Genomic DNA, 14,149 nt, shown 5'->3' on the forward strand with positions numbered 1-14,149 from the left:
CCAACTCACAGATGCTCGCCCAGTCATTTAGAATGTGCAGACAGTCTCCTGCCACAAACCAGACTTCAACAATAAAGAGGCACACATTAATACTGCTATGGCTATCTAAGCAGGAATAATATATGCATTGTAGCAGTTCAAATGACTGTCCCATGACTATATTCTTCCTATAAAGTAAAGCACATAATGCAGCCTTGCTGCAGCCATAAATGTTGGGCATTTGTGGCACAGCGAAGGGTTTGATGTCCGTTTGCTTAGCCTTTGGGCAGACATCAACATTTTTATGGAGGTACAAGTGTAACAAAAAGCAAAATCTGTTTCCAATCATAGGTACACTCATTTAGACTGAACACATGCTATAGGTTATGTATTGGCTGGCAGGTATGCACCTGTGTATGCAAGCCCTTTCTGGACACATAAGCCACAAAAATGTAGCTGCCCAGAACCCATAGTTATGTACTGGAATAGCAGAGTGCCTAGGGTGATCATACAGGAAGCAGGAGACCTGGGTTGTGGGTCCCCATCACCCAGAGAAGGTTTGAACTTTCATCTCTGATTTCTCAGCAGTGCCCTAACCACCTCAGGTTAGGTGTTATCTGGTTGCCTCCCCAGTGGTCCTTTTGAAGTTGGCCCCCTGAGCAGCCAAGACAGGAAGATAATGTGGGACCAGAAGAGAATGAGCCAGAGGGTGTGTAGCTCAAGGTGTGCACCAGCTGGGAGGCGGCTCTGGGTTCTCACCTGAATCCCCATCTCATCAGTTTCCCCTCTAGTTCAATAAGAGATTAAACTGATCCTGCTGATGCATTTTTTCCTGGTGTGACAGTCTCATTGACCAACAGTTCAACTAGCTGCACTTTCCACCTATTTAGCAAGGGTGTCAGGGGGTGCTGTCATTGGGCATAGAATTTAATTACTCTGTATTTTAAGTGCTGTAAGAAACAGGGACCCATGCCACTGTACTGCTGTGCCAGATACTAAGGCAGCAAATACTAAGGCATTTCTGGTAGGGGAAAGCCATTCCGCAGGTTTTGTGGATACCACCACTGCACATTTAACAGTTGGGACTGAGGTGCCAGAGGGATCTTTGCCCAGGTGTTTTTTTTTTTGGTTTGCTGAGTCAGGCACCTGACACCTTGCAATTTAGTAAGTATTGAAGAAGGTACCCTAGACCTTGGCATCTCAGAAGCAGTGACCTCCTTCTCTGAGGTCACTGATATTGGAACAGAGGAGCAGGACTGAAGTTTCCTGGTCAAAACAGCATGGTAACACGAGTGGGAAATCTCAGCTCAACAAGGCACCCAAGGGAAGAGGATAAAGCAATCTATCCTTGCAGGCAAAGTTCCAAAAGGAACTTCATGAGATGTGCCTCTCTGCCATTTTGAGTCCACTTAAAGAAAAAGCAACATCTCTTAGAATCTCATCTCCCTCTTTTGAACCCTACAGATTTTGGTTCTGCTGTCTGCTAGAGCCTCTACATGGGGGCTGTGTAGTATGTAAACTAAATTCCTAATTAAAATTTTTTTGTGTTAACTTGTTAAAAGAGTAGTACTAATTATGCTACATTACTATTGACTATTAATTACTAATCCTTTATAATAGCATAATGTATGGAAAAGCAAGCTAATGCTCTAGGGGTTTTCTTTTGCTGCAATGGGCAATAAGAGAATACCATTGGTCCTGCCCTTTGGGCAGCTTTCTTAGGGGAGAGGAAAAGAGGGGAAGCAAGGACATCACATCAGTGCAAAAACAGCTACAAAATACTGTTGGCCAAATAAATCTAGTCTTTAGCATGTACATACTAACTATGGAACTTGGGAAGAGCACTTGAAGAACTATCCTTTTATAGGTGAGGTTGTTAGGGTCCAGTGCAGTATAAAGTTTGTGTACTACTTTGCCAGAACAGGGGAGTGGATGAACCACATGTAATAGGCTCAAAGGTAATTAACCTTTACATTCCTAGATTAATTCACTGGACAAAACAGATATCTAAAACAGGTTCTAATCAGTGTATCAAGGTTATGCATTCATCCCCACAAACAAAACTTTTTAAAAGCTCTGAATAAGTAGATGCTGCTTGCTTCAATGTTCACATTTCTAGGGTTGTATTCTATGTATGCTCAGGGGAACAAGAATGATTTATTTTTTTGGCCAAATGTATGATTTACACAGAGGTGAAAATCCATTTTTTTTTCTTATGTGTTCAGATTTTAAGCCATATGAATACATTGTAGACTAGTTGAATGCCGCTGGAGGACTCGAAGGAGAGGGGAAAGGTGGCTAACTGGGAACAGTAGTTCAGATGTTAGATACAGACCCTGAAAACTCAGTAATGGATCCCAAGCCAGCTGTTCACAGGAGTATAAGGAAAGTGAATTTTTTCTATGAAACATAAAACAATATTAAACTATTTGGCATGCAACTGTGAGCAGTAGTAAAGTCTATTGTCTTGGTAAAGTATAATTTGTGTTAAGCATACATTTACCTAATGTTGCATCCTAGATCTATGCTAATGGAGAGATTATGGGTGTTCCCAACAGCCAGTGATGTGGAAGAATTATAGGAACCGTGAACCTTATTCAAACCAGTCATCCTAAACATTGTTAATGAACAGTAAGATTTCCATATATAAAGAAAATTGCATGTCTGAAGATGAAATGTTGAAGTAAAAGTTAATAAGTGTTTCTACTAAAGTATTTGGCAGGATTAACCTACACATTCAGGACTGATAGGATCAGTCTCAAAAGTCAATATAGGTGGCATAGGTAGCAATGGCTATAATTATGGTTGTCAAACATGTTTTACTGTATGACTTTCTCAGTTGCTTATCACTTAGCCAAAATTTAAATATTTGGGCTTAAATAGTCCATGCTGGGTTTCTGCTGATATTGAACTTCTTGAGAAAGTTTCAGTCATTTCCAAGAATGAAGTTAGGAATGATGAACAAGATTTAATTTAGCATCATTTAATCACATTAAAATTCTTGCATTAAACTGTGAACTGTAGCAGCAACTTAACATTCAACAAATTCACCTTTATTCAGCCTTTTGCTTTCACTATTAATATTGAACCAAATTTGGCCCAGTTACATACAGGCTTCTGAAATTCTTGACCCACATATAACCCATGGAAACTGCGTAGCTAAATTATTTGAAGATTCCTTCTGTCTTGTTATGTTTTGCGCAAGTTCTCTCCCAAGGCTGAGCAGGACTTTGTGCACAACTGTTCTTAGCTACCATGAACTGAAAGCAAGAAAAACTGCCTCCTGAGTTGTCAATGCTGCCCTGTTGACACCCGGTCGGCTTGCCTGGACAGCAGAACTGATGTCAGAGAGATAGTAAATAGGATGTATTGGCCTTTATTGATAAATAAAGGGGCCTGAGGCTGAGAAAAGCAACACAGAGCATAAGCGAAACTGAGATTAGGATTTGGAGCAGCAGAGGAAGACTAGGACTGACAGGAGAAATCAGGCTTGGGATTCTATGGCAGGATAAGGAGAGATGAGACTTGAGGAGATTCAGTCTTCAAATAAAAGTGTTTCCCAAATTTTTGATACCTAGAGCACACTTTTGTTTCTGGGTTAAAATTGACAACACACTTCACTCTTACACCCAAAAACAGATCTGTCTATATATATTTCTTCAAAACAGAGCATATTCCTTTCTCTACGAGAAAAAAGTCATAGCAGTGCTGAGAAGTACTATTAAAAATGACATTTTCTTCAATGCATGTTTATTTAAACCAAAGATTAGTCTCTATGCCAGTGGCTCTCAATCTTTTTAGCCTCAAGGCCCCCCTCCACAACTTCTCTGAATTTCATGGCACCCAGTTGAAAAATCACGGAGCTAAATCTAAATTCAGAAAAGATCTAGAAGGGGGCCTTGAGGCTAAGAGTCGAGAATCATTGATCGAGCCAGTGTCACTTGAGGGTGGCAGGGAAGGACTCCACCCTGCAATGTCCTGCTCTTTCCACTGTCTACTGCCTCCCACTGCCTGAGCTGTACCTCAGGGGACACAGGCAGCCTATGCTGCTAAGGCTGCTCCTGCAGCCACACACACTGGTGACCACCTCTGCTGCCCTCCTGCCAGCTCTAGGAGCATGGGAGGAACGAGGCTACAAAGCACACCTTTGTCTGTGCATCCACCTGCCAACTCAAAGCAGAGCTAGCTCCTGGAAGCATGAAGGGGTCAGCAGAAGGGCTACCTGGGGACGGGGAAGGGTGGGGGAAGGCAACAGCAATGGCAATAGTCCCCAGAGGAGTAGCCACAGGTGCAACTGGAGCAAGTGCAGGGTACCAGATGGGAGGAAAGCATTTCCCTCCTCACACAGGGAATCTTACAGAATACTTTTCCCAGTCTTGTGACACACCTGTGGGGCATGGCACACCCTTCAGGAATAACTGATAAAAGATTCTATAACCATTACAACACCCCATAAAATAAAAACTCAGTTTGCAAGTCTCAGTATTTCTTTGCTGACTGCAAATTGCTGTGAAACCAAGATCTGTATTTCTTATCTCCCTCCAGTGGTTGGCTCTCATTGAGGCTGTGGCCCTTGGCAGTTGCCCATAAATAGAAACCATGTCAGACATTTAGGGGATTAATGGCATGACAAAACAGGAAACCAGCCACAAAAAAATTGCACAAAATACATTTAATATTTTTGTGGCTAGTTTTCATTGCATCTTAAACTAATTATGTGGCAGGACAGCCATGCTGTGGAAACTGATGCTGCCTGCATGGCAGGGTTTGGTTGGAAGCTCCCTCCATGGCAGAAGGCTGACAACCCTTTGGTGCAGCCCTTCACAGGGCAGCACCCTGAAAGCAGTAGGGTGCAGAGTGGAGGGGAGTCCATCAGATGTGCCAGGTTGTCAAGTCATGGGGAGCTGAAGAGGTCCTAAGGCCAGTCTTGGGGTCGAAACTGACAATCAGCTGATTGTTGGTACTGGCTGTGGGAACACACCAAGTTTCACTCAGCTGGCTGGCAGCCAGTTGACTTGCCAACACAAAGGCAGCCTAAGATCATGATTATGGGCTTCCTTTCCGTTGGAAAGTAGTAATGGTGTGGTTGGGATCTGATCCCAAAAATCACGTTCTACCATACATGTGGCACAGCAAGAGGCACAACTGTTGGGATCAGGGATTGTGCCTAGCTTGAGATTTTAACTGCTAAAGTACTAAACACTCCCAAGAACACCTGAGATAAATCAGAGTTGTGCTTTGAACAAATGAAATGCCAAAAAAAGTTAACAGGCACATCTATACTTGGACTTGAATGTGCAGTAGGCTAACTGTGCAATAAAGCACCACGTAAAAAGTTGTGACATTATGCTAATGCACAATTAAGATGGGCTACTGTGCAGTCACTAAAAAAGCATGCCAATGCACTACTGCGCATTAGCACAGCCTAATGTGCAGGAATATAGTACCTCACATTGGAGGCACTAAATTTAATGGGCATTAGAAAGGATGCATTAATGCACATGTAGACCCGCCCAACACATCTAAAAATTAGGCCATAGACATATTGAATTTGGCACCCAAAGTTTGAGTACATTTTTTACCCCACATTTTCCTATTTGGAAATATGTGAACAACCAACAGCCCCTCAAAGCAGCAGTGAAAGTAATGACAGAAAACGGTTATGAAGCAAGCAGACTAGTGATAAACACCATGAAAAGTCATGAAAAAGTTAATCTGCTTTGAGAGCAGGGGCTAAATAGTATGCAGTAACTGCAGCCTGAAGCCACACAGAGAATGAGGATGAAATGAAATATTGAATAACTGCACATTCAGTATGTACCATCCATTTTGCACTGACCAAAGCAGGGTTTTCATGGAAAATATAGTATGTGATTGTATAATTAGATTCCATCACAATCCATTTGCACAACTTAATTGCAGCCTTAATTACAGCCCTCTTCATTTATGATTGCTTGACTTTGCAACCAGAACATTTTAGGATTTTTCATTTGGTTTTGTATGCAATTTTTTTTGTAGTCCGGAAGTTTCCAGTGGCCCATCAGCTGGGATGTAGCATTTGTATATCTTCTCACAGCCCTTTCTTGCCCTCTTGCAATTCAGACAGATTATGTTACAATATTGATTTATTGTAGTTTAGAAGACTGGCTGTTTAACTCCCAGAATCAAGTAAACACTTTTTTTCAAGTTACAGATTCCTTTTATTTACATTTTTGCACACCCATGGGCCTATATTTAGTTTCATTTTCCACTAGAGGCACAACTAAATGATGTCATGTTCTCAGTGTTCCTTTAGTCTTAGCCTACTTTATTGTCCTTGTACTATCTGACAAGTTGTTAGCATATAGTATTTATATCAAAGTTCCAGTCCTGAAGCAATGTGGGATGTTCATTAAACTAAAGTAATTATTCTGACCTTTTTCAGCCCACTATTTATATTAATATTCAGCTCATCCTGCCAGTTTCAAACTCCCAGCCAAACTTTTCTGCAGCTGCTCCTCCAATTATACTATTTATGCTTGGACATGTAAACTGCTCTATCCTTTCGAATCATATCCAAGATACTACTACACTAATTTATTCTGTGCACATAAGAACTGGGTATGTTTAATGAGTTATCAATTAGAAAGAATATTTTTCTAGTTGTCAGTCTTAAAGAATTAGTTTGTTACAAGGAAGGTAACATTTGTGTCAAAATTAGTTACAGTTAACTGTTATATACTACTGACAAGCATTAGTACAGCAGCATAAAAACTGTTCGTATTCCCGTTAATATAGTGTGTGAGTGTGTGTACACACACACACGCACACACACACACTGCACTTAGTTTAAATCACAGGGTAAAAGCCTTGCTTTGATTTTTGTATTGAGGACTATTAAATCGTGTAGATGTTGAGCTTAAAATTATTCTAACCACTGTATAATTTTTCAGGTTATTTCTTGTCAAGAGGGATAGGGCTTGCTTCTCAGCTGATGCAAAGTACCTTGGCTTGACTTCCCTCAAAGGAACTACAGGAGCTGAGGCTCTGACCTATGGTGTAGATTTTACCAAAGCAAGTATGGAAGTACAGATCCTGATACATGAAATAAAGCAAGGCTTGAAAACACACTGTACATAATGGACATTATTGGGACATTTCATATCGAAATGTCCGTTATAAATGCATCTTTGATTAGTGCAAGTGGACCTTGCTAATGATTAAAACCTATTTCTCTCATTTTTGGAAAATAAAATTGAACATTTGGCTGAAGGGAAATGAACGGTGTACTCTTACTTATAAGAGTACTATTTCATGTTTTCAGGAAATCATCCATCCTTCTCTCCCCCACCCTTGCCCATCCATAAAGAAAAAAAAAATCTAAATTCAAGATAAATAAGGGAGGAGGAGAAAAAGATCAAAAACAGAAAAGATCAAGCTCCTTATTTTGTATCTCTGTAAATAGGTAGTGATTTATTAAGGTTTTTTTTTTACTACTACTCCTCTTTCTCCATAAAGCATGTACTTTCTTCTTTTTTATTCATAGAATCATTTCTAAAGAAAATACATTCTAATCCTTTACAAAGATAACAATGAAATGATCTTTGCTAATGTTAAGCTCGTAAGTTTCCAGTTACTTATAAAATTATATGCAGATTATATTAAGCTTCATGCATTATGAACAGCATAGTTAACTCTGACACCATCATTTATGAAGTTTATGAGAAAAAAAGAACAGCTCAACTATTAAGAATACATGTTGGGGTGAGTACATGGCGCCACCTGGATATGGAGTCTTTGAAGCCCAACAGAGTTGCCTTTTGTTACCAGAAGTTGGCATGTGTCTGCAACCAAAGCAAAACCAGCCTTCTCCTAAACAGAGGGGAGGGGGAAGAGAGCATGAGCACATCACAGTCATTTTCCAAAATGTAACTGCACTAAAACAGGTTAGGTCTAAATGGCTCGAATAACCCAAAATCATTGTTCAGGCAGTGTGACAGTTTTAGGGCTTCCTCAATTTCTGTATATTGTTTCCAAAAGGTATTTTTTCATGCCAAAAAAACAAGGTCTTCTTAACAAGACTTCAAAACACAGGCACCTTTACATACGTAGTCCATTAACATGTTAAAACATTAAATATTATATAATCAAATGAAATATAGTTATGAACACAGCTGCTGAAAATACATTAATGCCAACTTAAACTTATTTTGAGAAACAAGATTTGCACCAATAGTGCAAATTGTAGCACTTGTTGAACAGAAAGATGTTTCTTTACTCAAGTTTTTAAAATACTAAAATGAAGATTTAAACAGATCCATGACCTCAAAATGCAAAGGTTTCTGGTTCTTTCTTTATAGTTTAACATAAAATTAAAATCCCAGCAGCAGTGCATTTTTCTTTGTGTAAAACGGAAAAGTGTTTGTTATTTCTTCACTGAATCCTTTGAGATTGATTTCTTAAAAATCGGGAGGAGACCACAGTCATTTCTCCCTGTTGCAGATTAACAAAGCTGTTCTTTCTTCTGGTCTTCGATGTTTTTAAAAATGTGCATGTGGCTGCTTAGGCAAGAAAAATAAGTGTCACAAGAGAATGCTTAGATGTCTCCTCTGCTCCTCAGCTATCCAGCAAATGTTTACCAGAGGCATGCATTTTTTATGCTAAGATAAAACTTTTATAAGAATCCTTAACTGTTATTCTATCCAACATGAAAACCAATACAACAGATACATCTAATTAGTCAGCCGCTCGATACCTTTCACTGCACAACTGAGTCATGCTCCTTTAAAGTAACACTAAATCTTATAAAGCAACATCTAAAAAACTTTTTCAGAATGTTTTAGATGCAAGACACACACCCCCACACACATCCTCCCACACACCCCAATAAATACCTGAAAATTCATTTTTACACAAACTTTGTTGAATAAGAACTGGTCCCACATAATTAATGGTAAAATCCTGTTTTTAAGTTGGACAAACATGTAAAAGCAAAGGATATTTTTAACATAAAATCATACATACTAAGTGTGTATACTCCAAGTCAGTAAAGTTTTAAATAAGTCATTCTTAATTCTGTAGTTTTTTTCTATTAACATCACTTTTTATTAAAAAAATAAAAATTTTCCTATATGCAACATGTGTATTAGCTTAATGTATGACTGAATCTCTCAAGATCTTAAACATTAAATGATAATAAACCAAACATTTTTATTCTTCACATTTCCATTCTTATATCTCAAAATGGGGAGGATAAAAGCTCCAAACTCAAGCCTAAGAAGAAAACCAAATCACTCTAAAGCATTAAATATGAAAACTGTTCCACAAAATGTTAGAAAAGAAAACACTCTATTGATTAAATTAGGATATGTTACTTATAATCTTTCATTGGGAAGAGAGTGAGAGGACGACTGGATTGAAAAAGGAATATATATAATTGTAATTGTTTTTGCATCTTTCAATAAGAGTTCCCTCATGCTTGGATCACTGATTTATTTGCACTTGTATAACAACTAGTCTAAATTTTTTACTCCCAAGTAGTTTTTCTTTCAATAACCTCTTATCCTCATAGTCTAGTTTTTTTTTTTTAATCCAGAATTTTGCTAACAATGGCAAGGAGTTGAACTTATAGTAAAAAATGACTGGAGAAGGGTGTGCAACATAAATTTAAATTTTATGCATCAAAAGGGTTCCTTGACACACATATGCAACAGGAAATCCCAAAGTCCAGATCTTCCCTAACTGACATGGGTAGTACTCAAACTCTCTCAGATCCCCAGTGCATAGAAGGAAGAAGTGAGGGCATCAACATTTCATACAAATCCCACAGGCAATTCTGTGCAAAAGGTAACAACCCAATCTTTGTATTCCACTGTGTGCAGTCATGTTGCATTGATAAACCCACCCTGAAGACAGGTTGTTAGAGGTAACTATCCATGCAAGATTTCCCTTGAAGTATGGGTCATTAGAAGCTATGCTTTCAGGCTCTAGTGACAGAGGAGCTGATGCAGAAACACAAGCTTCTGAGGGACGAATTTGGTCCTGTGCTTGAAGCTGATCCCAAGGACCCACAGGACTTGGGAGCTGAAATCTCCTTTTCTTTTGCTTTGAAGGAGGGAACCAGAACTTTCAAGTCCCAGCAGAAGAATCCGGAGAAAACTCTGCAAATGGAAGGAAACCCTTGTTTTTCCCACCCTTCCGACAGACCATTTTTTTCACAGAAAGAGGCAACTTCCTTGCAAAAAGGCTTATGTTAAGGAAAGGCTAAATTATACAAACCCCTTGCAAGGACAGGTTCTCTTTCATCTGAGTATCAAACCCTTTTTAATATTTAAGGGGCTGTGCAAGGTAGTTCTGCACTACAAGAAATATTGGCATTTAATGTTGTACTTTTAAATTACTTTAAGTGAGATTACACCATGAAAAATATCCAAACAAATTAATTCCAACACCTTAGTTTGATGCTACCTAAAGCCAAGAACAAACAAATAAGCAAGCAATGAACACTGATATTTGGGGGGGTTGTGTGACTATTACAAAAAATAGTAATCATACACTTTTTTTTTTTAAATGTTCATTACTTAGATAAAGCACATATGAATGCGACATTCAGAATTGTAACATAGAAAATGTAAATGTGGGCAATCTGTTATTTCAAGTACACTTACCAAAATACAATTTTTATAATGAAGAAAGTCTCAAAATACACCTGTACAACAATTGGGATCCACAAAATATGATTCCATACCATCACTTAAGATCATTTTATTTAAAATTGCTTTTATAATACTGCTTGAATAGTAATCTCTGGTCAAAGAACATTCTCCCTCTCAATCCCCACAAAGCAACTGCAAAGTTTTAATTGTAATGCATGTCTTTTCATAACCCCAAATCTGAAGCATTCCCATTTAACTATTACATTGTCTACACTTAGGTATTGTATGTAAGGATGTGAATCACCTTCCCTAGGGCCATAGTTTATCTTGACCATGTAATTCATTCAAATGATTTTTCATCTGAAATCAGAATAATCTTGTAAGGATAACTGAACAGGGTCAAAATATGAATTCCATAACCTTGTTACCCGATCATTCCCTATGTGTTAATTAATTAAACATTACAATTTTACTGAAAAAGAAAAAAAAGTTAACCATGTCATCCTATAAATATTTTATTTATTTGCTTTATGTTTAGAAGTTGCTATTTAAGTTCTATTAACAGAAATAGATAACAAAAAGCTTCCTAACAAGTGAAAAAAAATAATTACAAATGCTGAAAAAGTTGGCCTCATTAACATATGTACAAACTTGCTTACTTAATACATATCTTTTTGGGAATTTATTAAATTTTATGACACACATTTATACAGGCATTAACATTCCCAAGTAACTTTGAGCAGAGAATACTCCAATGCTTTAGTCTGGGCAGACAAAGAAAGCATACTTCAGTTTTTGACTGCAGATTTTTTATTTAGTCTGAGCTGCTGTTGATAAATTGTTCTGTTCCTTCCTGCACAGGTCTCTCTGTCAGACTCGTATCTTTCTGTCCCTTCTTCTCTTTGTTCTGCTGTTCCTGCAGCTTCAAGATTATGTTTCTTATTTCTTCTCGTTTAGTTTTCATTCTAGGTCGTGGAAACCAGTCCATTAAGTTCATTGGTAACTCAAAATTGAGAATGGGATTCTGGAAAGAATTCAATTGAATATTATAATACAGTGATACTAATTAAAAGACCACAGAGAACTTTTTTATCTGAACCAAACTGAAAATTTAGAAGTCATCAAAATCCCTCTATTTATAAAAGAGGATCTCTACAATTTATGGTCTTGGAAAAAAGAGTTTTCTATATTCATATGGAGGCTACATTAAAATGTGATCCATAAAATATGAAAACTGTTTATATTTTAGAATAAAAAAAACAACTTTAGAAAGTAGCAAGTTTAGTGGATGTTGATTAATGTAAAATACTTGCTTTACAGTTGAATCACAATCACTTCACCTACTACTGGAAAAAGGATTCTCACCCTTTTTAGGGAACAGAGCAAATTTATTTTTGCTTTGTTTTTACTTAGGAGCAAGCAAAGTTTGACTGATTTAATTCTAATACATTACTTACCCTAAGCAAAACATAACAGATTTGCTGAAACTGACTTTTTCTGAAAGTCTTACACCACACCACTACAGTAGCATCAGTATCAATCCACCTTGACACACAGAATTTAGATGGTACAGTAGTAGAAACATTGGAAGCCAGTTTTAAAAATTTAGTGAAACTACAAATGCTAGTGCATTACTGGTTTTCTGAAAAATGTCAACATATAAGCAGACAACATGGATAGAAACTGTGTACAGGTTCTATCTTCAACTTGGCTAGATGGGCATGAGCACACTCTAAAACAAGGATAAAATTAAGGTTACTATAAAGAAAGTTAGAATGAAATCTGGCAACAATATCCTGGATAGATAAGAAATGGAAGGCTTTCAGAGTTCATGTCACAGTAGGCATGATTAGTGTCTCTCTCTGGAAATGACAGAAACTAATGTATGGTCATATTTAAGTAAATATGGTCATATTTAAGTAAATAATTAGCATATTTACTTAAATCTAAGACATGTTTTTTTTCTTCCCAGTCAGCATGGGGGAAAAAGACCCTCATTTTAGGTTGACATAAAAAAATGTATGGGGGGAGGGGGGAGCAGCTGCTGAAGTTCTGACTATGGCCCTGAATCTGGGTCAGTGCAGAATCAGTCCCACAGCAGCCACCTGAGGCCTGCCCCCCCACAACCATCTCTGCTTACCCTCTCTAGCTTCTGCTCCCTCCTCCCTTCCCCTCCCCCAATTTCCCCCTCCCTTATAGTCGGGTGGAGATTGGCTCCAACTCAGGCTGGATTACCTCCTGGGCACAGAGCACATGACAACTCCTTCGCCTGACCTGCCAATCAGCAGTGCCACCACTGCTGCAGTCCAGAAAGGCTCAGCTTCCATGTGCTATCCTCCAGGGAGGGGAATAGAGTCCAGGCAGTACCTGACAGTAAGGAAGGGGTGAAGGGGGAAGAGGCAGAGACTGGGGAGTGGCAAAGACTCTGGGCAGCTGAGACTGGGGAGGGGTTGCTGGGGCAGGGAAGGGGGCAGAAAAGCTGCAGGGGGAAAAGTTGGGGGGAACAGAAGGCAAGAGGACCACCTGACCCTCCCAGTCACAGCTTTCTCTGCTATAGCAGTGGGAGGAGGGCAAGGGACAAATTTAAGACAACTCTCCCACCCTGAGATTCTACATCTGGGAAGTTATAACGAATTTATAAAACTTTTCCATATATAAAATCTGATTAATTCAGGGTTATCTTAAATTCAGGGTCATCTTAGACTTCCATAAATACAGTGCCTGTGTGCAAGTTTCCTAATTTATAGTAGCTATCTTATTAAAGAGGTTTGGGTTTCAAAACAAACTGGGTTTTTAACCTGGTTAAAAAATTTAAGGCAAATTTGCAATAGATGCCCGTCAGGAAAAAGAACATATTTATCTATTTTGTGATTACCTTCCTTGCTCCATACTTCCTAATTCCACTTGTCTAGCAAGTGTTCCAGCCCTTGCCAAATGACAGATGCGAGATGTTAACTCTCCACTATTTTTTTTTATTCTTGCTATACAAATGATAGTTGAAACAATTAAAGGACTTTTGTGTCATTTAAAATAGATTAGTAACTTAAACTGATGGGCTTTTAAATCAGCCCAAATTGAAAAACATGCATTGTTACACAAGTTTAGAACAGCATTTCCTCTATATATTATTTCCTGTAATATGTTGCAATTCCCAAGACAACTGCTATAGGCAAGGGCATTCATTTGCAGTTCTCTGGCAAATGAAAGATTCTTCACAAGTCATGACAGGAAGAAAAACTAAATGCATCATAATATAGCAACCACTTTGCAATGAGAGAGAAACTAAAAATTGTTTACTGACTGTTGGTCCCTAATTTCTTCCCCATTTGCAGAACTTGACTCTATAGTATAGTGGAGGGACATGGAAAGGAGCATATTACAAAGAGTTCTTGTCCGCCATGTCTCCCCAGCTTAGATATTTTGGTACAGGCCCATTTCCCCTGTGGAAGTTGGCACATGGCTTTACTTTTTAAGGTTGTGAAATGTGTTTAAGAAAAAAAAACAGCAAAAAAATCCCACATATCTTTAAAGAAATG

The 14,149-nt window shown here is 38.4% G+C and overlaps 1 protein-coding gene across 1 annotated transcript in view; it reads right to left on the reverse strand.

The window, feature by feature from the left end:
- Positions 1 to 10,697: 10,697 nt before the first annotated feature.
- Positions 10,698 to 14,149, reverse strand: part of SENP6 (SUMO1/sentrin specific peptidase 6) — a gene marked incomplete at its 5' end in the record, with an annotated part of 145,185 nt that continues 141,733 nt past the window's right edge. Inside the window, one exon of the mRNA XM_019520459.1 lies at positions 10,698 to 11,637. Within this exon, the coding sequence (XP_019376004.1) occupies positions 11,428 to 11,637 (210 nt within the window). The remainder of the gene's footprint in view (positions 11,638 to 14,149) is intronic.

Source organism: Gavialis gangeticus, unplaced genomic scaffold, assembly GCF_001723915.1.
Source record: "Gavialis gangeticus isolate Ggan-Ray unplaced genomic scaffold, GavGan_comp1, whole genome shotgun sequence".
Taxonomy (NCBI): domain Eukaryota; kingdom Metazoa; phylum Chordata; order Crocodylia; family Gavialidae; genus Gavialis; species Gavialis gangeticus.